Source organism: Haliotis cracherodii, unplaced genomic scaffold (assembly GCF_022045235.1).
Source record: "Haliotis cracherodii isolate W230 unplaced genomic scaffold, xgHalCrac1.p SCAF_10, whole genome shotgun sequence".
NCBI lineage: Eukaryota > Metazoa > Mollusca > Gastropoda > Lepetellida > Haliotidae > Haliotis > Haliotis cracherodii.
In genome coordinates this window covers 52,675,074-52,702,824 of record NW_027266265.1, presented here as the reverse complement: position 1 = coordinate 52,702,824, position 27,751 = coordinate 52,675,074, and the positions used below count along the sequence as shown (strand labels likewise).

General features: G+C 41.1%; 1 protein-coding gene across 1 annotated transcript; it reads right to left on the bottom strand.

Moving 5' to 3' along the window:
* Positions 1-2,643: 2,643 nt before the first annotated feature.
* Positions 2,644-26,584, bottom strand: LOC139453891 (uncharacterized). The gene is made up of 3 exons (XM_071235340.1): positions 26,556-26,584; positions 24,721-24,826; positions 2,644-3,603 (listed from the first exon to the last, which is right to left on the bottom strand). Exons 1-3 carry the CDS (start codon positions 26,582-26,584, stop codon positions 2,644-2,646), a joined length of 1,095 nt encoding a protein of 364 aa, XP_071091441.1.
* Positions 26,585-27,751: the final 1,167 nt, after the last annotated feature.

Here is a 27,751-nt window from a genome sequence, read left to right as displayed (position 1 = left end):
TGGATACAAACCTGGTAACTATAGAGCAATTTGCATATACAGTCGTGCCTCGTTTATACGGACACTTGCGTCAATTCACAATTCGTCCGCATAAACGAATTTCCGTATAACTGAAACCAGCTTCTTACTGGAAGTCTGTCATGGAAGTTTGAACTTTACCACATTTTGAGGTTTGAATTTTAAACAATAATTCCAAATTGTCCAGATCGCCTGTGTTCTCGATATAGTTCATCAAGGTCTCTATACAAGCCACAAACTTGTGCTTGGGGATTACATGTACAATAGACAAGCTCGTAGCTCAAACGTAACTCAGTGTCACTTGGTTAATTGACTTCTACCATCAGCGGAAGGATTATATGTATTGTCCGGATAAGTGAGACAATTTTGTGTGCATTTCAGTGTTTTGTGTATGAAAATGACCGTCCGGTTCCGGAAACTGAATTTCCGTATATACGGGTAAATTTATATAGTCATTATTTCGTTTTGAATGAAAATCGTCCGGGAACCGAGGTTTCCGGATATCTGAAGTCCGTATAAGCGGGGCACGACTGTATGCGTCTTTTTACCGCTCAGGGCAACATTTTGTCTAAAAACGCATTGCAACCTGACTGCCGATGGCGTCTTATAAACTGCCTCACTTAGATTGCTAGCACTCAGCGCGGCGTTTCCAACATGCGAGTTGGTATACCTTATATGCGCAGCAAGATAATTCTAAAAAATAGTCTGCCTCTTAGTAAGTAATTGGCATTTAGCAGTCACAATCTGAGTGAAATCGACCTGAAACCTTATAAAATTACAACGTGGCGTCTTGAACGAAAAACCTAAACTGCCATTTCGGAGTCACTAATTTAATTTGTGCAAAGAACTGTCATCAGATATGAAGTTTTTTTGCCTCTAGAAACACGCTTGTGCAAGAATAGAGGAATTCCCCCAAGCGGTCTATGATATATTGGTGGTGTACAGCAAGCGGGGAAAAGAAAACAGATTCCACGTCCGGTTTGGGATCTAAACGTATATTAAGTTTCCCAGCTCCACATAATCATTTTATCTTTTTGCACCTGGGACAGGAACATGAGAGTTGAAATCTTCATTTGGTTTTATTCAGACATACAACCTTCATTACCAGTACTACGCCGGTGGCTGAGAATAATCCATAGCGTATTTCAGTCAGATGAAAGGCGTTTGGTCCAAAGGAATCGCAAAAGAAACACAACTCTCACTAATCAGATGTCCATTTATGATCATTTAGGTAGACAGGCTGAACATATTTCATTTGAATTTAATCAAACATGATAAATGCCAAGAAATGCAATGATAAGACGGTTTCAACCTGAAAATTACATTTACCATTGCATTAGAGATTTCTGATTCGTATCTGTCAAAGGAAAAGCAACCACACCTGACAAAACAATCATTGAGAACCTAGATTAGCGTTACGTTAGTGCTAACTCCAGCTGTTTGTGAAACTCGTGAGTGAGTTATGACATGAAGTACCTGTCGCGAGAGAAAGATGTTATTCAAACTGGCACCAATGAGCAATTGAGTGTTTCAACTTTTCACGGCTGTCTGTAAATTGTCATGTCTGGTCCAAACAAATCATAGCAGCGCTGTTGGGGAACGATGACACACAGTCAGCCAGATCACACATTATAAGATTCCAACCGATCGGCTGCTACGACAAACATTGGGTACTAGCTCTTACACAAAAATGTCTGGAAAACATCTGTCTAAACATCCCCGCAAAACAAAATATATCTCGTCTTTGAAATATATATCGTATTACCGTCTCGGAAAGAACTTTGCAATGCTTCAGAACATTCATCAGAAGAAGCCTTTAGAAAACATGTTACTTAAAATGCTTCTGCTATCCTACTATACACAGTGCCTCCAAGTAGTCTTTGCAGGATTATTCTACCATGACACTGAAGAATGCTTGAGTCAAACTGATTAAAAAGAGGTTTCCTTTTTGCTATGGAAACCCCTTTAAATACGTGTGTATTAAGCCTTTTCACACAAAAAACCGTGCGTATGAATACTTCGATAGCCTATATATAAAAAATAAAAATCATAAAAATGGCCGCCGATCGATCACCACTTCGAACTGTAAAACGTACCTTTATTTCTTCAATCACATGCTGGGTTTCTAATACAAGCCAGGTCTTGAACACTCCTCGAGTCAACGGTTATCGCGAAATTAATAGACGGCCAAGCGTCCCATAAAGGAAATACGATAGTTTGATATTAGATCTTTTGGGCGACGATATGATGTTCTTGGCCGTAACCCTGACTGCTTCGGTGATGGGATTACAAGACTTAACGAAGGCATATCTTTTGATATCAAATGATAATGTTTATGAAGCTGTTAGGCACATGGCGAACAGACTCGGAACAGGCGATCCCCTCTTTGAAACAACCGACAATGAATGGAAACTAAATTTATAACATTATAAAAAGTTTAGGAAAAAAAACTTTATTAACTGACATGTTGGTTGCAAACCTTTTTGTGATCGATATTCATTGCCATCTCCGTCAACCACCGTGAGGATTTGGTAGGAGGGGATTTGAAAGTCCATCAGAATACACTTGTACTGTGTTGCCAGGTTGCACCTTGCACTGTGTTGCCAGCTTGCACCTTGTATTGTGTTACCAGGTTGCACCTTGTCCTGTGTTGACAGGTTGCACCTTGTACTGTGTTGCCAGGTTGCACCTTGTACTGTGTTGCCAGAATACACTTGTACTGTGTTGCCAGGTTGCACCTTGCACTGTGTTGCCATGTTGCACCTTGTACTGTGTTGACAGGTTGCACCTTGTCCTGTGTTGACAGGTTGCACCTTGTACTGTGTTGCCAGGTTGCACCTTGTACTGTGTTGCCAGAATACACTTGTACTGTGTTGCCAGGTTGCACCTTGTACTGTGTTGCCATGTTGCACCTTGTACTGTGTTGCCAGGCTGCACCTTGTCCTGTGTTGCCAGGTTGCACCTTGTACTGTGTTGCCAGGCTGCACCTTGTACTGTGTTGACAGGTTGCACCTTGTCCTGTGTTGACAGGTTGCACCTTGTACTGTGTTGCCAGGTTGCACCTTGTCCTGTGTTGCCAGGTTGCACCTTGTACTGTGTTGCCAGGCTGCACCTTGTACTGTGTTGACAGGTTGCACCTTGTCCTGTGTTGCCAGGTTGCACCTTGTACTGTGTTGCCAGGTTGCACCTTGTACTGTGTTGCCAGAATACACTTGTCCTGTGTTGCCAGGTTGCACCTTGTACTGTGTTGCCAGGCTGCACCTTGTACTGTGTTGACAGGTTGCACCTTGTCCTGTGTTGACAGGTTGCACCTTGTACTGTGTTGCCAGGTTGCACCTTGTACTGTGTTGCCAGAATACACTTGTACTGTGTTGCCAGGTTGCACCTTGCACTGTGTTGCCAGGCTGCACCTTGTCCTGTGTTGCCAGGCTGCACCTTGTCCTGTGTTGCCAGGTTGCACCTTGTCCTGTGTTGCCAGGCTGCACCTTGTCCTGTGTTGCCAGGCTGCACCTTGTCCTGTGTTGCCAGGTTGCACCTTGCACTGTGTTGCCAGGTTGCACCTTGTCCTGTGTTGCCAGGCTGCACCTTGAGAGAACACTCATTCGTGTAATCATTTTCAACGTTGAATTTCGATCATGTGCCAAGTTTCAGGTAGCAATAAATATATTGCAGCACTGGTCGCTTTTAGATATTACTTTTATTACACCTCGTGTATTTCAAACCGTCAGATACGTTGCAAATACACTTGTTTTAACGTGACCCGTCAGTATTCGATACATATTGCAACATTTCGGAAAATGTTTTCTCCAGAGGCAAATCACAAGACGTTGATCTGTACTGAATATGTGTTCTGTCCAGATTCGTTAGGATTCTTCCGTTACCAACATAATAAGATTCCACTACCGTGAAATACCGTGCCCGGCAACCCCGCGAATAGTCAGGAAAACAAGAGCGTCGATTTTGAGAAATTATTTCTTTATGGTTGATTGAAATTAGGCATTCATTATGATATGGAGCTGCATTGTTAAGATGGTCACGACTACCACCAGATTGTCTTGTATCATGTCATAAACACATGAATTCGCCGATCCTGTTCCAATATGGCTTCCTTCAAATGTTCGCCGAGCTGACCTATATGGGATTGAGGTGAGCTGAATGTGTGTGTTCTGAATGATTTGATGAAGCACCCAATGATCAGTGTTGTTCATGTTTCCTCTACTGAAACCATCAACCAGCGGTCTTCATCTACAATCACGGTGTTGCTGCACCGGAATTGTCGCAGCAGCTGATCGCCGCCATCTGTCGAAATATTTATATAACTTCTCTTTCCATTGCCTGCTTAAAGGCATTCAGTACCTCACCAGTGAGAACGTAGAATGAGTTAGTGAGTTAGTTTGGTTTAACTCCGCTTGTAAAAGGATTTCCGTTATATCACAGCGTGTCAACCTCATGCAGAAGGAGTAAAATATCTCAAAGTAGAATGCACTTACTAAGGATGTGAACGGTAATTCATAAATACTGAATTGCCGTCACATATCCTTTCAAATAGGCTTTTGTGGATAAGTTTGGTCGGGTAGTCTAGTGGATAAGGAGTTGACCTGCCACGCCGAAGACCCGGGTTCATTTCCCCGCATGCGTACAATGTGTGCAGCCAATTTCCGTCGTGCTATGGCATAAAATCCCAGGCACTCACTCATAGCATAACGCGCTCATGGCAAAAACGTATAAAGTATTTCGTAATTTAACTTTAATATAACTTCTCTATATGTTGCCTCTAAATAAAAGCATTGCAGTTAGTCCTCAGCGAGATCGTAGAGTGAGTGAGTTTGTTTTAACTCAGCTTTTAATTTAAACGAGTAATTTAACTTTAATATAATTTCTCTATATGTTGCCTCTAAATAAAGGCGTTTCGGTTAGTCCGCAGCGAGATCGAAGAGTGAGTGAGTTTGTTTTTACTCCGCTTTTAATTTAAATGAGTAATTTAACATCAATATAATTTCTCTATATGTTGCCTCTAAATAAAGGTATTTCTGTTCCTCTTCAGCGAGATCGTAGAGTGAGTTTTTTTTAACTCCGCTTTTATCAGTATTGTCGTCATATTATTTGGTATCAGTTTCATACATTAACAGAAATTAACATTCCAAACATAAGATCAAGTAGGAAATAAACCTACTGTATTTTGAGATTTGATGTAGTCCCAGTGTAGAGTAGATACCTCTTATTTTAATTTGAAACCGAGCGTTTTAGCGTGAGGTTTCTAATGTATAAATAAGAGGTATCGAGTATTGTAATCTAATCACCGAAGCAGTCAGGATTACGGCCTAGAACAACATTTCGTCGCTAAAAAAATCCGATATCAAACAACCGTTTTTCCTGTATCAGAGTGGGTTCGCCCCAATTATGTTTCTAGGTTTGTCAGCACCCGTGCTCGTGGGTTTCACCGAAGTGGTAAACGTCTTAGACCTTCATCACTTCGGGCTTTCCTCACACATTAAGCTGACACGTCGTGATATAACTGGAATACTATTAAAAGCGGCGTTAAACTCACTCACTCACTCACCCAGTCACTCCTGTATCAGGCGCTAGGCCGAGAGCCCTTGACTCGATGTGTATTAGAGACCTGGCTCGTATTTGAGACTAAGAGTGTAATAGAGGAAATATCGATACGTTTTACAGTTCCTAGTGGTGATCGATCTGCAGCCATTTTTTTATGAATAGATATGTATTCACGCGCACGCTTTTTGTGTGAAAAGGCTTACTGTATTTAAAAGGGGTTTCCATAGCAAAAAGGAAACCTCTTTCTAACCAATCAGAATCAAGCATTCTTCGATATCATGGTAGGATGTACTGGGGACGTGACGAGAAATGTTATAATACTGAATTACCTTTACATACTGTTTCAGATAGGCTTTGGTGAGTCATTTTGGTTAAACGGCGGTGGAGTAGCTTATTGGTACACGCGTTGATTTGCCCTTCCGAAGACCCAGGTTCGATTCCACACATGGGTCGTAATTGGCGTAGACACCCAGACACACTCACTCATAGTATAACGCGCACATGGTAAGACCGTATTAAAGTAAGTATACATTATTTTGTAATTGGACTTTAAATTTAAATATCACCAAGTATACCAACCATTGTACGTCAGGGGATATCTCATTCAACCGATGCCATCATGGGAACTACATTGTGCCAAAAGCAATTCCGACCACATTTTAACGTCATGGCTCGCCACACTTTGAAAAAATACCATTTCCATAGACATTCTGACCTTCACCTTCAAACATGACATTGGTGTAGGCTGGGCGGGATCAACACATATTTGCCATTCTATATTGTGACAGAGATATACATATCAATGTCACGTAGGTATATAAGTCAGACGTAGACATTAACATTTAAATGTTAATGTCCCTTTTTGAACGTTTTTTCTTCCAGACACGCGGGGCGGTCGGGTAGCCTAGTGGTTAAGGCGTTCGCTCGTCACGCCGAAGACCCGGGTTCGATTCCCGACATAGATACCATGTGTGAAGCCCTTTTCTGGTGTCCCCCGCCGTGATATTGCTGGAATATTGCAAAGAGCGGCGTAAAACCATACTGACTCACTCACTCACTCTTCCAGACGCGGGGATGTAAGTTCCCAGTGTCCCTTGTGTGGTGGTCTAACTGTAGCTGCTGGCGATCTATTATCCATTTTTATGTTGTGGTGTCGAATAATACTTTCTTCTTTTAAATGTTTTCAACTAGTTTTAAAAGTGTGATAATCTAGTCATTATACTGTCCATCGATGACAGGTTTTTGTTCAATCTATATATTTCTATTATCAATGTATAAGTTCTCGTCACGATATGACTGAACTATTGGCGAAATGATGTTAAATTCTAACTTACTCAACCACTCCAGACGTGGTGATATAATGATTACATTAGTTTCCTAATTGAGAACAGGATTCAGGTCCTTAAGACATCAGATCCGCCTCGGCACGGATATGAATAGACTTGCAACCATGACTTATCAGGTCGTTAGGAGAACATTTTCTTGATGTAATTGAAGAGGCACCTGATACAAAGATAATATAGCTTGTCTGTAGCAATCCTACGACTATATCCCATCCGCAGGTTAAAACATGGCCCTATTCTTTCAATCATTCTTTTGATTAAACGAGGAGTTAGAAGCAAATCAATCGTTTTCAAAAGTGCGGCAAACAGGATCTGGTGTTAGAGGCTACCAGAATAACTTCTATTCAATAATTTAGCGCATGCCAGTTCCACAGAGATGAACCTGCCATCACGATCACTAAGTGATACTGTTGAAGACTGATTTATATCGTGGAAGGGTCCAGGGAGACCAGGCGCACGTTTTCGGAAGTTTCATCTCGAGATGAGTCCTTAAGTTCAAGCCCTAAAATATTCGTATCGCCATCAATCATTGTGTGATTTTCATTCAAACAGATCCTGGTTTTGGTGACTATTCTTAAATTGACGCATCAAAATGATGCCCCGGCACAATTCGCTATTTTGACTTGTAGTTGGTTTTTTTCAGCACACAATTGACTTGCCTTGCATGTGTTTGTGACGGGTGGGACAGGATACGCCCACCTGTTCGCTTACCTGGTATCTTCACTGTTGGATAGTAAGTCATAAACAGGTGCTTATCACACAGACGGATTCGTACAATGGACTGAAGATCAGGAAATGTTTTTTTGGCTTTTAATTCCAGGAGAGGGGGCACGGGTGACACTGTCTTCCTGATACAGTTCTATTACTTAGGCGTGCATGATTGTTGTGATCGATGTTTCGAATCCACGATGGGGGCACGGGTGGCCCAGTCGTCTAAGGCGCTGCAATTCGCTGTGCAGAGTTGCGTCCCTTGGGCACACCAGGAACCTATGATTGTGGGTTCGAATCCCGGTTCGCCCCGGTTATGTTTCTAGGTTTGACAGCACCATACCCGTGCTTGTAGGTTTCACCGAAGTGGTAAACGTCTGAGACCTGCATCATTTCGGGCTTTCCTCCCACATTAAGCTGACAGGCCGCGATATAACTGGAATACTGTTAAAAGCGGCGTTAAACCCAAATCACTCATTCACTCGAATCCACGATTCCCCCTGCTTATCATACCATACCGTGCTCGCAGGTGTCACTACATTGATAGATCACGCATTGCCTAAGGCTCATTTACCACATGAAGGTGACCCGCCTTTATATAACTAAAATACTGTTCAATATACAGGAATTGCTTTGAAAAAGATTATGTGTTACAGAAGTACTGAATAAACATAATGTTGAACCGGGTTTTATGCTTCGCAGACACCTGGTGTCATCACTGATTTCCAGTGATCTATTCATACAATTGTAACCCCTATTTTGCCCTTTACTAGAAACTGAAATGTGCTTAGCAGTGGCCGAAAAAATATTTCGAATCTTATGAAAATTATATACCCTAATCTTGGAGTGAGTGTTTACGTGAACATCGCTTTGAACAGTTTTTCAGTATGCAACTTTCCGATAGTCAATGTTCACTTAATGTCGAATATTTCAGTAGGTCCAATAATGATTTTTACCAATATCATTCCAGCTATATGACGGCGGTCCGTCAATAATCGAGAATGGACTAGACAATCCAGTGATTGATATCATGAACATCGATCTACGCAATTGGGATACAATGACATGCATCAGCCAAGTCAGCGAGCCTGACCAACCGATCCCATCAGTCGCTTCTTACGACATATAGTTGCCTTTTACATCAAGCATAGGTTGGTAAAGACCTATTCCACGGGTCTGACGTATCAGTGACCAAAACGACGACTGATGCAATTCCCTCAGCCTGATACCACGTGTTCTCGTGTGCTTCGATGAACTCTTGACTTGACTTTGCATGTGTTTGTGACGGGTGCCACCGATGGGGCAGGATACGCTCACCTTTTCGCGAACACCTAATATCATCACTTTTTGATACTGAGTGAGTGAGTATGGTTTTACGCCGCTTTTAGCAATATTCCAGCAATATCACGGCGGGGGACACCAGAAATGGGCTTCACACATTGTACCCATGTGGGGAATCGAACCCGGGTCTTCGGCGTGACGACCGAACGCTTTAACCACTAGGCTACCCGACCGCCCCCTTTTTGATAGTGATTTATAAACACATGTTTATGCTATTGTCGAAATCGTACTATTGACTCTGCTTTTGGTAGAGATGAATGGAAAAAGTTTTGTTCCTTTAATTGATCATGCAGTGTTTCAGTATTTCAGCACAGAATGCTAGCTTGAGGTAGGAGAAGTTATGCAGGTTTTAGACGTTTGACCTATTAGACGTTGCATCAGATGTTGAAGAGCATGGATCATAGTCAAGACTGATTTGGGTTTCGAAAAGCAGATCCTCGAACGTCAAAGGGTGCAACTGAGGGACGTACCAAGATACAGTTAATTGCGGCACTTCAGGCGACGATTGACAGATGGTGTGAGAGATAATTGTGTATAAAGTCGATTGTTGTCGCAAGGAAACACCGAGATAACTGGGTAGCATGTGATGAAGGTCGCTTGTAGGTTGAACAAGGCGGTCACTACTTGCCACATATGCATACTATTTCTGGTAAGATTCATTTTGTCATAGTCGAGTATTGTTCGTATTATATAAACAATTAACATTAATCAAGGCGATGTCGACTGAAAAACACTTTCATCACAAATCCTGAATGGAGCTATTTAGGGTTAATGGGTTTTTTCTCCTTTCAGCACTGACGCCAGTCTATCGTTCAAATCATGCGATAGTCTTAACTATTCTCGGTTCCTGCCATCACCTAAAAATGAAGTGATGCAGTACACACACACAAGCGGTAATATTCATAAAATCAATTTTACTGACTTAATCTAGGATAAAAAACCTGAGTGGTTTACAATTAGGATCTCTGTCCTTGTATATTTATGGTGGAATGAAGTGTTTTAACGGGCCGAAAGGGTTCAATGTCTGTGACAAAAGAGAAGACGTTTAACCAGAGGGAACTGAGACACAATCAGACACTAAAAGCAGCTATAATGGTTTGTGTAGTTGATTTAAGACTTATTTAGAGAATACGCTGATGTCTAAATGGATGCTTCAAATAGAGAACGTTTTACAATGTTATACACATTTGTGAAGAAATATGCAGGAGATGACGTTTTGTTTGTTGTTGAACGCCGCACTCAGCAATAGTCCAGCTATATGACGGCGGTCTGTAAATAATCGAGTCTGGACCAGTGATTGACTTTATGAGCATCGATCCACGCAATTGGGTGAGTGAATGAGTGAGTATGGTTTTACGCCGCTTTTAGCAATATTCCAGCAATATCACGGCGGAGGACACCAGAAATGGGCTTCACACATTGTACCCATGTCGGGAATCGAACCCGGGTCTTCGGCGTGACGAGCGACTGCTTTAACCACTAGGCTACCCGACCGCCCCTCATGATACGATGACATGCATCAACCAAGTCAGCGAGCCTGACCACCTGATCCCGCTAGTCGCCTCTTAGGACAAGCATACTCGCCTTTTACGGCAAGCATGGTTTGCTGAAGACCTATTCTACCCTGGATCTTCACGGGTCTTCAGGAGATGAAAAATGAAATATATGATTGTGTTCCTGGGTTATAAAAGTATGTGAGATTTGGAATGGTGTGGTTATTTGTTCTGGAAATATTTCTCGGTGTTAAGAATATTGATGTGGTGATTTGATTAAAGATGCCTCAATAAAAAGGCAACCAGAGTCATCCTGTCCGAACACGTGTTGTAGACACTGGCTTGACTGTAATTCCTAGACACAGAGGATTCCATGCCAATGACGACTGCCCAGCAATGTATTTTCTTTTCTTTTCTGTGTCATTTTGGCAACCGTAGCTTCTGACATTTTTCAATTTACAATCGGCATATCCACATGCATGAGAGTGATACAATTCTTGCATGACTTCTTTCCCTTTGAGCGAGATCGACATTGGTACTTAGTAGTCAGTGACAGATCGACCTGGAACCTTATTACGAATTTGTCTTCTTGAACGGTCGATCGCAACTACCCATCATTTCTGTGTCAATGATTGCATTTGTGTTAATAAAATACCATCATAACATTTGCCAAAAGAGGAAACTATCCAATGAACAGATGAGCTGGTGTTTGTGAATCTAGGTGATAGAACAATGTTTACCATCCTGTTTGGAATGTAAACTTCAGTGTATGTGTACATGTAGTGTCACCGTTGTGTTATCTCGCCGTTTGCAGAACAAGATGCTTAATTATACATAAAACGTCAACGACAGAGAATAACCAGTTGGGCGTAATCGGCAAAATAGCGGTGAAAATCACATGAATCAGTGATGACACAAGGTGTTCGCGAAAAGGGTAAGGATGTCCTCCCCAGACATAGGAATAACCAGTGGGCTGGAAGAAGTAAAAGATTGTCTGTTCGGAGATGGGGGCACGGGTGGCCCAGTCGTCTAAGGCGCCGCGATTCGTTGTGAAGAGTTGCGTCCCTTGGACACGCAAGAAACCTGGGATTGTGGGTTCTAATCCCGTTTCGCCCCGATTATGTTTCTAGGTTTGTCAGCGCCATACCCGTGCTCGTGGGTTTCACCGAAGTGGTAAACGTCTGAGACCTGCATCGCTTCCGGCTTTCCTCCCACATTAAGCTGACACGCCGTGATCTAACTGGAATACTGTTACAAGCGGAGTTAAACCCAATTCACTCACCGTTCGGAGGTAATAAGTGAAGTAATCCCCGAGACTTTGGTGAGATTTATAATAAGAACTGACCAATCAATACTGCGAATCTCTCAACGATACATGTTCAAATATTGGAACAATGTCACACATCTTTCTACCTTACTGGGTAATATATTCTGATTTTTCCAAATACGTTCAATGAAGACTCTCTACTCGCCACACATACTGTGGTCCTGGTTTGTACAGAAAGGACAAAGGACAAGGACAATGTACGTGCCAATTGTCATCCTCGACTTTCGAGTGTATCGTACCTCTACGTTCGTCACCATTCGCCCCTTTCCGTACCCTGCAAGAAGACTCGTCCCCCTATCGATGAATGTTATGTGCGAAAATACGACAAACCAATCAGAATGCGCGTATGACTTAAAGTACTTCGGTCAAAGAATCCCTCAGAAATGAATTTTGATTTTACACATGTCTTGCATCTAAAAATATACCCTAGATACAGTTAAATGTGTTCAATCATACTGTATATGTACCGTAAGTCCCGATGTGTTTTAAATAGCACCTGGAATATATATGACATGGGGGAAATATATAATAATTATACTTAACGAGTTGACAATTCTTTTAACTCTGCCCGTTTGCGCTTAGACGGAACGCAGTCGCAAAAATGCCCATGAGAGGAGCACGAGTCGCTATTTGGCTTGTTCCGGAATTACGCGAGTTGGTGACGAATGGTACCTCTATTACGATATATACCCTAGACCCATTCGCTACCACAGCCTCGTTTTGGGAGTGACGTCACTAGCACGCTCTCTCTTATCACGCACCTTGCACTGAACATATCTCGTTCATGAGCTTGAAATAAAAAACAACAATGAAAAAACAATAAAAATACCTCTTATGAAAGCAAGTTCCGCAGAGATCTACAATCAAATTTGAAGCACCGTACGAACAATCGATATATTTCATGTAAACCCTTGTTTCGATCATACAAATTGATTGAGTTACTATCGTCTAGTTTCGTGTCATTCGATCAAGATTCACAACAACCTGAAACTATAATCCGTATGTTGTATGATTGTGAACATGTAAGAAAGATTTGGGAGAGACTGTATATCTGGTTAAAATCTGTTGTGGAAGGAACCATTGATTTAAACAGAGAAAATGTTTTGTTTGGATTTGAAGGCAAACACAACAACCCATTGAATATTGTACTTTTAATAACAAAACAAGTAATATACAGACAATATAGGAAAGGATTAAGGCCACATTTTGAACACATACAGCAAGAGATAAAAAGTTATTACAATGCTACAAAGGTAATGTCATTCACAAATTGTAACTATGCAAACTTGTTTAGTTTTTGGTCTTCCTTCCAAACTGATCAGTGATACACTGATACAGTACGCGGACTTTAAAGGCAACAATTTATTGTATGGAAAGATGTACATTTTGTTAAAACCATGTACCACAATTGTATTGACATGACATGTATATATGAATGCTGTACCTGTTGAGATGAATAAAGAGGGAAAATAAATTTAAAAAAATAAAAAAGAAGAAGATTCACAACAAAGCAATGCTGGTGTATGGGTCCAATGTATTTATTATAATGAAATGGAGATATGATACACTGGATAATCGCGGATAGTTATTCCAACCGGAAACTTGTTTTCTGTACAAGGTGATAGTGATGGGTGGTCAGGCATACGTCAGCCAATTCAGCTTCAAAGATGGAACAGAATGTCCTCGTCAACACATGATGCGGGTGATAGCCATTTCGTGGAAAGTGATCCTTTTAGGATCTGTTCTTAGCTTCGAGCACTATGTGTGCGACCTTTACGACAGGGATGGTGCAATGATTTTGGAGCAGGTATTTTTTACTTGCTTGAACAGAATACAAACACACTTTGGCAGTGACATGTTTAATCCTGAGTGCAGGTAGAGAATGTTAATATATGGCTGCGGAGGTCGGTAAGGTGAGTAATAAGTAAATAGATCATGTTTAAATGTTCTGAAAGGGCGACCCTGGGAACAATAAAAAACAAGGTAATGGAAACTTCAAACCTTTAACACGTGGATGGTAGCTTAAGGAGAGAAAGCCAGCACTGAAGACCAAGCGTAATGGGAGCTTTTGGCTTCGAGGTCCATGTACATTCGTGCTTCTCTGATAATGTGACACCCAACACAGCCACTTGACACGGTCCTCTAAGAAGCAGGGGCGGTCGGGTAGCCTAGTGGTTAAAGCGTTCGCTCGTCACGCAGAAGACCCGGGTTCGATTCCCGACATGGGTACAATGTGTGAAACTAAGTCAAGGATTACACCAACGATGGGACTTCTCAGTACTGATGTGGATGTTCCCGTGTCAGAGATCAGAGCAAAGGTGTGTCCATGATATTCCTTGAGGATGATTTGAAACCTGTTCAGCCTATCTCTAACACCTTTTTACAATCTCCTTTTACGTAAGTTAAATTTGACATTACGCATGATAAATTGATGGAAATACACAATCACGTTCCTTTGGACAAAAATGAAGTTTCCAAGCATTGAATGTTCTGTTTGCCATTTTTGTAACTAACACGGAGTTTGTGATAAAAATACAAAATACAAAGAAGACATCTTACAACGTAATGCCTAATGGAACACCCTTGTTCAGGCCATGTTATAACACTGGCGAGGATGAATGGCAATAACACACGGATGTTGATTCTGCAAACATTATCCTAATCCGATTCCACATAACACTGGAATGTTATATGGAATACGTTAATACTGTATTTGGGCTGGTTATATAAACACTGGTTTTCACTAACACGTTGTTTGTTTGTTTGTTTGTTGTTTAACGCCACACTCAGCAACATCCAAGCTATATGACGGCGGTCTGTAAATAATAAAGTCTGAACCAGACAATCCAGTGATTGACATCATGATCATCGACCCACGCAATTGGGATACGATGACATGCATCACGTGGTACGAACAAAGTCAACAATATTTTTAGCCATACTATGGTTGCCTGTAAATAATCGAGTATCGACAAGGCAGACCAGAGAAGGAAAGGATGAGCTCGCTATCGAGATATATGACACACAATCAGTAAAGTCGCACAGCCTGGCCACCCGATCCCCGTTTTAGACCCGTAAGACAAGCAGGGGGTCGAGGGCCCTACCCGGAATCTCTTTGTGCAACTCGCAATTCGTTAATCACTAGATTGTCTGGTCCAGACTCGATTATTTACAGACCGCCGTCATATAGCTGGAATATTGCTGAGTGCGGCGTAAAACAACAAACCAGCGAGAGATGATGTGACACCCAACACAACCACTTGACACGCTCCTCTTAGAACGATCGCGTTCCTTTGGACAAAAATGAAGTTTCCAAGCATTGAATGTTCTGTTTGCCATTTTTGTAACTAACACGGAGTTTGTGATAAGAAACAAAAATACAAAGAAGAGGATGAATGGCAATAACACACGGATGTTGATTCTGCAAACATTATCCTAATACGATTCCACATAACACTGGAATGTTATATGGAATACGTTAATACTGTATTTGGGCTGGTTATATAAACACTGGTTTTCACTAACACGTTGTTTGTTTGTTTGTTGTTTAACGCCACACTCAGCAACATTCAAGCTATATGACGGCGGTCTGTAAATAATAAAGTCTTGTGTACATTGATCAATCGGAAGGGGTGCTGATTGGGATCGTTCATGAGCCAATGTATTATCAAATATCGCCGTGGGCGCTTATTAGAGCAGGTCGCTTATTACGTCGAATACGGTATATAATCGGTCTCGTACAGTGGACTCGTACAGTGGACTCTTCTTCCAGCACATATTCCTTATGGTTATGGAAATAGTTTGTGTCGCTTTAATTTATTAATATTTGGAGGACAAAGCGATTTTAGACAACCTATCTTAGTAAAACAGTTTCGGTAAGGAGGCAAGAAATGATATACTAGTACCAACTCTGTCTGGTTGGAGAAAGGCTGCTGCGAAGGGTTTGGCGTCTTTTTAAAGTGTAACTCGCTGCAACGACAACCGATTCAGGGAACATCCTGATTCTCTCTAACTGAAGGTTTGACGCTGATTATTTGAAGGTGTGGAATTGAGATATGACATTTAGATGGCAATGTAATAGACACAAAGGACCAGCGTGTCAGCTAAACGGGGGTACTGACGTTATGTATTGGATCTGATCACACTCCGGCATCCAGTAACACTGATGTATGACATCCTGGTGACACTTATCAAGTCATGTCTGTCATTTCTGAAAGGAATATTTGGTCACATATTTGAAGAATTAGTGGTTGTCCCACGTTCAGTCACACTGTCAGTCCAAAAAATGATAGATACGGCCATGATACATGAAATTGTGAAAATCAAAAAGAACAACACTACAAACTTTGATATGAGTTGTCTTCATCAGATAGATGTATTGATGATTCAGTGATCGTGTGTGGTCATTCCTGATTTCGGGGGCACGGGTGGCCCAGTCGTCTAAGGCGCCGTGATTCGCTGTGCAGAGTTGCGTCCTTTGAGCACGCAAGAAACATGATTGTGGGTTCGAATCTCGGTTCGCCCCGATTATGTTTCTAGGTTTGTCAGCACCATGCCCGTGCTCGTGGGTTTCACTGAAGTGGTAAACGTCTCAGACCTGCAACACTTCGGGCTTTCCTCCCACATTAAGCTGATACACCGCGATATAACTGGAATACTGTTAAAAGCGGCGTTAAACCCAACTCACTCATTACTGATTTCACAATTTAGTTCTGCACGTAATGATTTCTGGGTAACCCTTTGAGTTTCAGTTTCTGTAATAATTTTGGAATTGAAGTTTTCCCTTGATCTATTTGTTTCTATTCATGTGGGAGAAAACAAACAGGCACTGACTATTGGATTTAGACCATCTTTGAAAGTACTTACAACTTTTTGAATTTTATTTATTTCGATAACAGGTACACCTTCAAATTTAGACATTATTCTATTCACAGAATGTGCCGAAAGCCCTGTCGTCTTCCATACATGTCTCAAATATGAGCAACATCTGTCTATTCTAACAATAATATTGCCACCTTATATCTAACAGTGTTATCGCTCAATCAAGTTGCCTCCACCACATCAATGTTATGTATATTGATAACCGCCTTCAGCCAGGTGTGCTAAAACAGGTGTCTAGGGTAAACATCGAGACAGCCGAAGTTTACAACAATGTTATTAAATTTAGCTCTCCTTTAGCAGAGGTTGAAAATTCAAAGCATAATATCAGTTTACTGGGTACTTTTGGGGGCATGGTCGGAATGATTAAGATATTGTCACTGAAAATGTACACAGCAGACGTGGTTCAAAATTGGCATATCGTTTCTAGTTTCACGAATATCAGTAACGAAGCTATCGTGTGACAAGATTTGAGGTCCATCACTCGATTGTCAGGTTTGTTGTCATACCGCCGTCACGTGACAGGGCCACTGCTGTGCCGAGTCAGGTAGCAAACACATCTTTTTCAATACAAACTGGGAGTAGGTAGACAGTGTGACTGGCTTAGGTTATTGCTCTGTTTCTCAGAATATAAAACCCGCCATCGTGGTTGTTGCTCTATTCCGCGTGTGAGATGCAAACATTGCTCCTGTCATTACACAATAAAAATGACGCAGTACATACAGAACCAGAAGATGCATTCGAGTTCAATCCAAATCAAAATCTTAACTTGTACAGTAGAGATAAAAACCGTAAAGCTTCGTATAAAAAGGGTTGTGAAGTTAAATTGTCAACGATTTCCCCCTGACTGACCTAGCATGAACACTCGCCCTGTGTACACAGTCAGGCAGTTATGGTGGGCTGGTAACTCACTGGTTGTCGGAATTAAATCATGCAAGTCGCTCTTGCCCGCGTGTTAGATTTTAAACAACTTTCGGCCATCACGCATTTATGAAAGTACACAATAAATAATCGATTTCACTGTTGAATTTTTTTAATATTATTCTGAGCAGAAATGAAAACCTATTTACATAATGTCTGGAAACGTCTGAAATGTTTTAACACAACGCCGTTTTGAAAGGAAACATTTTAAAGAAAAAAACGCAGCATCACACCAGATTCCTATGACACTCACAAAAAGACTTGCCTTGTCAGTTTCGTTGACGACCTGCTTCGATCAGTATCGTTAACAGAATGGTATTTCAAATGTGTTACTCGACCTTTTGCCTTCTTGTCTGAACATTTCATGATTACCTCTTAAAATGTACAGGTGGTAATGGGTGTGTTGAGTGAGTGAGTGAGTATGGTTTTACGCCGCTTTTAGCAATATTCCAGCAATATCAATGTGGGGGACACCAGAAATGGGCTTCACACATTGTACCCATTTCGGGAATCGAACCCGGGTCTTCGGCGTGACGAGCGAACGCTTTAACCACTAGGCTATCCGACCGCCCCTGGCTGTGTTGAGGGGCATAGTGAGATTTCTTGAGATTTTAAAGGTCTGACTATTTGTTCTTTGGGCAGTCGTATCATGTTACCTAGAACAGAGACGTCGTGATTGGATTCAAGGTTTCCGATAACAAGAATACTGCGTGTAAGTAAACGTGTTGTTGACACTTACTTGTCTGTCATTTCTGGGCACATGTAGGATTCATGATAAAACTGTTTCCAGATATGCATTTGTATCCGAAATGAAAATTGAGTGCACACTGATCCATTGACCGGGGTAATAATAGTGTAGCGCTATGAGCATCCACTTGGTGAATGGAATCTGGCGCATTATAAATGCACTTATTATTAGTAGTAGTATCTGTAGGCGCTATTTTGGAAAATAGATATTAGTGAGTGTGTGAGTTGGGTTTAATGACGCTTTGTATTCCCAGGTGTGTCAGCTTGATGTGAGGAACTCCCGAAGTGATGGTGGGCCTAGACGCTTACCGTGAAACCCACGAGCACGGGTATGGTGCTGACAAACACCGAAATTAAATCATTGAATCCGGGTTTCTGGCCTGTCGCTCTGCACAGCAAAATACGACGCCCAAAATGACTGGGACGCCCGAACCCCAAAACAGATCTTACTTAAGATGCATTTGAGGCTTGATTGTGTTGTGGTCAGGTGTATCGTGACATCACGTGAGATTTTGAATGGTCGTGTTTGTTCTGGAGAAAATTCCGTCATGTGTAAACAAGAATAGGGACGTCGTGATTTGATTCAAGATCTGTCAATAAAATGGCAATCGCATGTAACGCTGCATCGGCGCGTGTTATCGACAGTTGCTTGTCTTTAATTTCTAGACACAAACAAGATTCCATGCAAGCCCTGATATAACTGGGACTAGACAAGCATTTTCTCTCTGAACGCCATTTCGGCAAATAAGTCTTCTGTCCAATTTCAATTTGATGTCACCTAACTCCACATATCCTGCAAGTGCCTGCGAGTAATATAATTCTCAAATGTCTTCTCCCTCTCACAGAGAACTAAATTGGTATTTAGTAGTCACGATCAGAGATAGATTGACCAGGAACATCATTACAAATCTGTCTTCTTGAACGACACAGCCATTTCGGGGTCTTCGATTTAATTTGCGGGGTATAACCACACTCAGAAATTGAATTGTTGCTTCCAGAAACAGTAACGTTTGTAAAAAGAGAAAACCATCAAACGAACGAAAAGGATTTATGGTTCAGAGAATGTGTCAAGTAACCGATAAACAATGTGAAGAAGAACAGTCATTCTTGCATGGAACCTAGCTTGTAGTCTCCGATGAACCAGGTCTGTGGTGTCACTCTGTCCGTGGAAGCCATGCACGCTACAAACTACTGAGGCATGGGAAGGGATTTACAATCGTTTTTCAAGCCGTTCTCTTTGTACGTCAAGTATGGTTAAGAACAATGAAAAGAAGGTGTAACTTCTTCCTTTCAGCAATAGATTGAAACGACCTATCATCCACTTCCATCCCACTTCCAAACTAAATAATTTAAGGTCTAGTATGAATTTCGAAGGCTGTGGTGGATCTCTTTTGTAGAATGTAGCGCCATTGCAGATGCTGGCACCATTATCAAGCATGATAGAAGTGTGCTAGCATCTGCGTCTAAATGTCTCATCAGTGTAATGTTGTCACTTACTATTGCCATTAGGACCAAAGAATTAGAATGCCTAAATCTAGTATCTAAAACGTCAAAGTATCAGCAACACTGGAAGTAACTTGAAGTTGAAATACTTGTAGAACACTTTCAATGTCAGTTGAAATGAAATGATTATGAATGACCATGAAAGAGCTGATATCTTTGATGGGCCTATCATATCATATAAATGTAGTGTTTCCAAAACTAATATTTACTTGCGCTAATATTTTGAATATTATGTCAATGAGCGGATGGTTCATCGACTTTGTCATGGTGAGAATGATTGCAGTGATCCCAGTTACTGCATCTTTGTAGTTTATTGCCTCACTCATCAATATTCAAGCTATATGACCGCAGCGTGAAAGTAATCTAGGCAGGATCAAACCATTGCTTCGTAGTTTCAGCCACGGTTCGATGACATGCAATCAACCACCTCACTGAGGCTGCCATCCAATCCATTAAGTAGCCGTTGATAACAGGCATAGGTCGCCAGGGAACTATTTAAACTCAGGATCTACCACAGGGAGAAATGAAGAAACACATTTGAAGCTTTACAGTTTATTTGACTGATTCATGACTATTTATCCTGTATGTACACATCTCACCTCTACCACATCACAACAGACAGGCCCTGAAATACATCAATCACAGCCAGGGCGAACTATGACGGTAGTCTAAATGGGCGATGCCTACACCCAATCACAAGTCCCACTCCACATAGCAGTATGCAGAGCTGCTAACACAATCTCACAAATGTGACGGTCACATCCTGTGTCAGTATCACAGCAATACAGAATGTAGTTGTAGGGATCAACCATTAGACTGCTGTGGATGCCATGGTTACGCTTGATTAAAGAGGACATACCATGTTTCATGTTTAACAATCCTTATTATAACATATACACCTGATTGATGAAATAATATAAGAGAAATGTGTATCATGAGATACCGAATTACATAGGGTTTGATGAAGAACATTACAGACACCAAACAGTGAACACTTTATTGCCGTGGACATCCATGACATTTAGCCAAAGATGACTCACAAATCAAGCATGAACTTACCAAGTTACCCATGTGGTGTGGCTGGCAAGTCCCCACTAATGGCTACATATAAGGCAATATCGCCTCTAGATAATTGTTGAGACTGTCCTCATTGCTTCCTATGTGTTAAATTAATGGGACAATAAGGAAACCATGTGGTGTCCTAACTTTGGGACCTTGCTATCAACTAGTTTCTTTGTTACAGTTTCTTCTCATAGCAGTGAGTGAGTATGGTTTTACACCACTTTTAGCAATATTCCAGCAATATCACGGCGGGGGACACCAAAAATGGGCTTCACACATTGTACCCATGTCAGGAATCGAACCCGGGTTTTCCGCGTGACGAGCGACCCTTTAACCACAAGGCTACCTGGCCACCCCCCTTCTCATTGCAAAGAAGGTTGGAAGGCTGTGATAAAATCTTAATACATTTTCTATTCTTGCATGACATGATATTTGTGTATTTTTACCATTGCTTTTTGGTACCAATATTTCTGGATTCAAAAAACCTTATTAATTCTGGTAATAGAATTTTCAAATTGGCATTTCATGGGATATACAATCCTTAACTTATCTGGCACTGGGTGATCCAAAACATAAAGAGGTGTCTAAAGATGCCCACCAGCATTGTTCTTTTGTTGTTGTTGAACACTTACATATTAATCAAGTCCAGACAATCCAGTGATTGATATTATGAACAATACATGCAATGGACACAATGAAACACTTTCAACCAAGTCACCTGATTCACTTGGTTGCCTTTCATGACCAGCACACACTGCACGGGACGTATTCTAACCTGGAATCCCCACCAGCCCCAATGCCCCAATGTGTGATTAAGCTTTGTCAACACAAAGGATACGGGTCTGAGCAGAGGGAATGGACTTGTGATTGAGGGGGCATGGATACTTCTACCCATGAGAATACCCAGTGAGGGTACAATGGAATGGTTGCAATAAGTTATGCCAACTGTGTACAAAGTAACATAACAGCACACAGACAGAGCTCGTGCCACACCATGCATAATGCTACATCCAGGCATGGCCACCTTGCAAGCACAACAACGCCAGGCCACACTGCCGGATGACATGAGAATGTGAACATGGGACATGAAGATGTGGAGAGACAGCCCTTCACAGCAGTGGCATCTGTTTCATAGGAATTTGCTTAGTGTTTCAATACGAGGACAAACATTTAAACTATAGTCTGTACCATATATATATGTCTCTGGAATAAGCCCACATGAGTTTCACTTTACGGGTGTAATAAGCCCATGAGAATAGTCCTTGCATCTTCTGGCATAGGAGGCCAAGTGAGTGAGTGAGTGAGTTATGTTTAACGCTACCTTTAACAGTATCCCAGTTATATCACAGCGTGTCAGCTTAATGTGGGAGGAACACCCGAAGTGATGCAGGTCTCAGACGTTTACCACTTCGGTGAAACCCACGAGCACAGGTATGGTGCTGACAAACCTAGAAACATAATCGTGGCGAACCAGGATTCGAACCCACAATCATAGGTTTCTGGCGCCCCCTAGGGGAGCAACTATAGGAGGCTAAGTGTATGATTGTATATGAATTTTGATCGTGTGAGGAAACAAGTGCAAGGCCTTGTATAGGCTTGTGGGCCTTTCTGACACGAATTACTCACACACCCTAATCTGATAAAATCAGTACAACTTGAATTTTATAAATGCCCCAAATCCCTTTCTGGTTAAACATCTTCTAAATGTCTCATTTGAAGACTATTGATCTGGCTTAATGCACATTTAGTGTTCAATCTTCAAAAACTGTTAAAATGCTTAATTCACTGGACTCAGTGGGCTTATTCCTGAGATGTTTCCATTACTTTACATTCATGTTTTCTCCCAGCACCATGTCAAAATTAGGCAGAAAAAAAATACATCTTGGTTCTCAGGCATTAATACATCTCATCTTTGAGTGCTTGTCTGAGTTGGCCTTACTCACATAGGCATGCATTATCAATGGGGGATGTCACATTGGAATTTGCCTTTGTGTCTCATAAGCAATCCCATGGACAGTTTGCTTTCTGACACTTCTATACAAGTCACTGCCTGAGAGCCAATTAATCGTTTTTTTCTGCCAAAGATATGTTGTTTTACAGCTTCTGTTATATTCCCAACATTAAATGATAACTAAAAAACGGATGTGAACTATAGTTTCCAAAACATGCAAAATAAACATATACTTTTAAACATTTTCATGATTATGCAGTTTTCTCTGAGAGTGAGGACTCATTAAAACATTCCTATCAACCTGGAGATAGTTGATCACATACATGACAAGACAAGTACTAATCTTCCTATGTACATTCCTTCATCAACATCTTGTCAGCAGGAACTTCTACAGCCTTCCACACCATTCACACATCCACTCAGTCCAAACTAAATTTGTACAACTTGTTTCACTAAATTTGACGCAAATGTACAACCAATACTCCTATTCATATGTACAGAAGGTAGATAGAGTCCTCCCTCTATTGCGATGTCAAGTTTTCCTCTGACAAGAAATACTGACAAAAGTCCTACGGTTAATACAACTATCTCTACCAGTCCATGAATAAGGATTTGAACCTGAGGTCAATAATGACCTGACTGAGAACACTTACAACTTTATGGATAGCAACTTCAAGTTATTGTTATCCATAAAGTTGTACGTTTTCTTATTTACTCACCAACTTCTAGAAGGCCATTCAAACAGTTAATAACGACCTAAACCATGATGCCGCCTTGAACCATATTCCAGTTATATCACGGCATGTCAGCTCAATGTGGGAGGAGTGAGTGAGTAGGGCTTAACTCCGCTTTTAACAGTATTCCAGTTTTATCACGGCGTGTCAGCTTAATGTGGGAGGAAAGCCCGAAGTGATGCAGGTCTTAGACGTTTACCACTTCGGTGAAACCCACGAGCATGGGTATGGTGCTGACAAACCTAGAAACATAATCGGGGCGAACTGGGATTCAAACCCACATTCATAGGGATGCAACTCTGCACAGAGACTCGAGGTGCCTTAGACGACTGGGCCACCCGTGCCTCCCAATGTTGAGGAAAACACAAGTGATGCATATCTCAGCATTTTACCACTTTGGTAAAACCCATTAGAAGGGCACGGTGCTGACAAACCTTGAAACATAATCAGCATGAGCCTGTGATTTGAACCCATAACTGTAGGTTTATAGGCCGCAACTCTGTACACTGAATTTTGCCAAAGACGACTTGGACACCAAAACTCCCAAACTATATCTTACATAAGACCCACGCAAACCTAAAGGATACAACTCGTACGGTGCTTCACTGCCTCCTAGTAAACTAATGGAGGACAGGCATTAATCTGCAACTTATCTTACTTTCACAAAACTTCATTCTTAGCCCCGTAGCAACACATTTCTAGAAGGCGGTTGTCTGTGTTTAGTGATATCTGGGACAAGGGACCCTGTCAGTTGTCATCATGTTTCCATAGTATTCACTACTGTTCTAACCATCTGTGTTAGAAATATCAATATAGAATTCCTACTAGTCGCCTTCTTAGGAGACGACAAGGATATAGTGTTATTTGTTTAATCAATAGGAATGTTCCATACAAACTGCTGTATCACCATTAAGCATCCTCGAGACGTCACACTTCACCAGAGACTGACCTACCATAACTTCACTAAAATAGGTAAACCTGTAGAAACATAAAACAAATCAAGAATAACCTCTCAACATTGTCACCAGGCAAGAATATCAAATCATTAATACTTTTCACAAATAATTACCCAAATTTCTGAGAACATAATCGTGTTAGTGATGTAATGTGAATAAATAATGGCCTATACTAAACACACTGCCCTCCCGGCACGCCTCCCTGATGATGAGATGTTGATGATGATGATGATGATGATGACGATGATGATGCTGATGAGCATTGGTTTCACTCTGTTGAATGATGAACTACAGGAAATGACAATTGCACAGCTGTGTGATGGTTTCACATGACACACACAATGCCCATTTACAAACAAATTAAACAAGGAAGCAGTCTACTTAACGTTGTGTTGGCTTCCGACCAGTACCGATTGCAGTGTTCTATGACAGGGATGCCCACAGAAGCAGCATGTCTTTCCCACTCTACAGTGCAGGGATATCAGGCCCAGTGATAATATGCTATGTCTTGTAGTGAGTGAGTATGGTTTTACGCTGCTTTTAGCAATATTCCAGCAATCTCACGGCAGGGGATACCAGAAATGGGCTTCACACAATGTACCCATGTCGGGAATCAAACCCGGGTCATCGGTGTGACGAGTGAATGCTTTAACCACTAGGCTACCTGACCGCCCCGCTATGTCTTGTAACCTGTGCTAATAATACTAAGCATTTTCTATGGTCACAACACATTCAAGTTGTTCTTTGGATGATGTTGTTAGAAGTGAGCAGATTGTGGAGAAGAGTACAGGTGTATTATTTTCCTTCAAAATGACAAGGTATATTTGGAAGAGTGAATGCCAGATATTCTTCAAAAACTTCCAATCAGCTAAACTAAACTCTATTTCCTAATCATCTCATTAGGAAAAGGTAACTTGCAGTTATTTTTATAACATTTAGGGCTTATCATCCCCTCGAAGAGTCTTTGATCAATAGTGAGTGAGTGAGTGAGTGGGGTTAAATGCCGTTTTTAACAGTATTCCAGTCATATCACAATGTGTCAGCTTAATGTGGGGGGTAAGCCCCAAGTGATGCACAGTTCTCAGATGTTTACCACTTCGGTGAAACCCACGAGCACGGGTATGGTGTTGACAAACCAAGACACATAATCGGGGCAAATAGGGTTTCTTGCGTGCCCAAGGGACGCAACACTGCATAGCGAATTGAGGCGCCTTAGATGACTGGGACACCAGTGGCCCCTTTGGATCAATAAAATTACTTAAATCAAAATACGACTTTGAGATAAGTAAAATTGTTTTTCGCTTTCTTTGAGCATCATAACCCGCCGTGTGATAAGAACTACAATTGACTATAACCATGGAAACAACATATCAACATCCTAGCCCTCAATTCCTGTCCACTCCGACAACCAAGATTCAATTTTACCCTTCAATCATCTTGATTTGCATGCTACCATGGCATCATCAAGATCTTTATCAGCTAATATGATTTTCAAACAAATAACACACATGAATACTCCCCTTCGCATGTTGATCCACATGAACTGTTGACATATTTAGCTGTCTTGCTTGCTACCTGTGATGCTGACGGTTGCCCCACAATAACAGCCTCATCCATACATGAATACACCTGATGCACACAACACTGCTGGGCTGATCATAAATCATAAGTACGTCATAAATGAAGCTACATTTTGATACAATTTTCATAAAAGTTACAAAAACCTTCTTACAATCCCTGTAAAAACAAATCAACTTGAAATTGATGACAATTACTTAAATGAAATTACTTTGATGCAATATGCAAAGAATAAGTAAGGATAAGATATATGGATGAACAACTTCTTTATTACAATTTGTTCAACGATATAACTTATCCTTACTTAGTACTCCAACTTCTAAAGTTAAAAAAAGGATACTTCATAATATGATTGAAAACAGCAAGAGCTACTACTCAAGGACAAAGTAAACATAATAGACATAGTAACCATGGTAACATGCTTAATGTCGACACTCACATGAAGTGATTCATGAAGAGAGGAGCCATGTTCTAAATGTGTATCAACAATGTAGCATGACAACACTTTCATGAATACTGTAAACTACACGATGCATGGACCTGATGCAAAACATGCGAGCATCCCTTTCTTGAAGTAATAACTTTCAACATCAAAGAGGTTGGTTCATATTTCAAAGGTAGGGCAACTTGAATTGATTCATGTCACACTTTCAATAGCGGTCGGCACTCACAATAATTTTACAATTTATAGTACGTACCAATTTCTAGAAGTGTATCTCAAGTGGAGAGAATGAACACTCTTTAGTCCAAGGTTGTGTATCAACTATTTAGTGTCACAATGAAGGAAACAATCCTGAAAGAAACCCAACTCTATGTATCCTACGGAGGAGCAAGGTGAAGTATGAACAGGACCAACAGTGGGTACAAAATGTGGGTACAACAACATTAAAGGCTCAGTTATGAAAATGTATCATATAAAGGATTATGTAATAAATTATGTGTACCACACTGGACGATACATACAATTCTGCATCAGCAACATAGGATACATGCACATGTACATCTTCATCTTGGCAGTGCTGGAATAGAGTCACACAGCCAGTCACATTATTGAAACTCTTCCCAAGGGCAAGTAATCTTGGTAACCTTTCTGATTTTTTCCTTTTTTGGCTTAAATGACCTAAGGGACTGGCTGGATACTGTGATGGATTTCAAACACTGTTAACTGGCAGACACAGAACCCCACCCACACCATCCATCCCCTTTTGTCCAACACCTGACTTGCCAACGTAGCATGTGTTTGTTCACGGTGTGATTTATATTGAGTGTGCATATCCCCCTTTTTACAAAATCCTGGATCAACACCTATACAATGATTATATGATTATATATCATTATTAGCTGATTCACAAGTTCAAGCACTGAAGGTAAGAAAGCGTGTCCGTGCGTGAGTTAGTGAGTTTTTACATAGGATTTATGAACATCACAGAAGACTCAAGGATATGGAACAGGATTATCAATATCAAATGTAAGAAACCTAACAACACACACACACATCTGCTGTCCAGTCTAAGGTGCTACACAGAGTCAATATGAAAGTTGACAGAGATGCTGAATCTGATCACAGAAGTTGAATCACATGTAAAGCTATATGTTGTACCATCGACACACTCGCTGGTTGGCCAAAACATGTCT

Coding starts and splice junctions, on each gene's coding strand:
- LOC139453891 (XM_071235340.1), bottom strand. CDS start 26,584: ATGGCTCCTCTCTTCATGAATCACTTCAT. Junction 24,827..26,555: donor CTCTTCATGAATCACTTCAT/GTGAGTGTCGAC, acceptor CATTTCCTGTAG/TTCATCATTCAACAGAGTGA. Junction 3,604..24,720: donor GGAGGCGTGCCGGGAGGGCA/GTGTGTTTAGTA, acceptor TGTTCTCTCAAG/GTGCAGCCTGGCAACACAGG.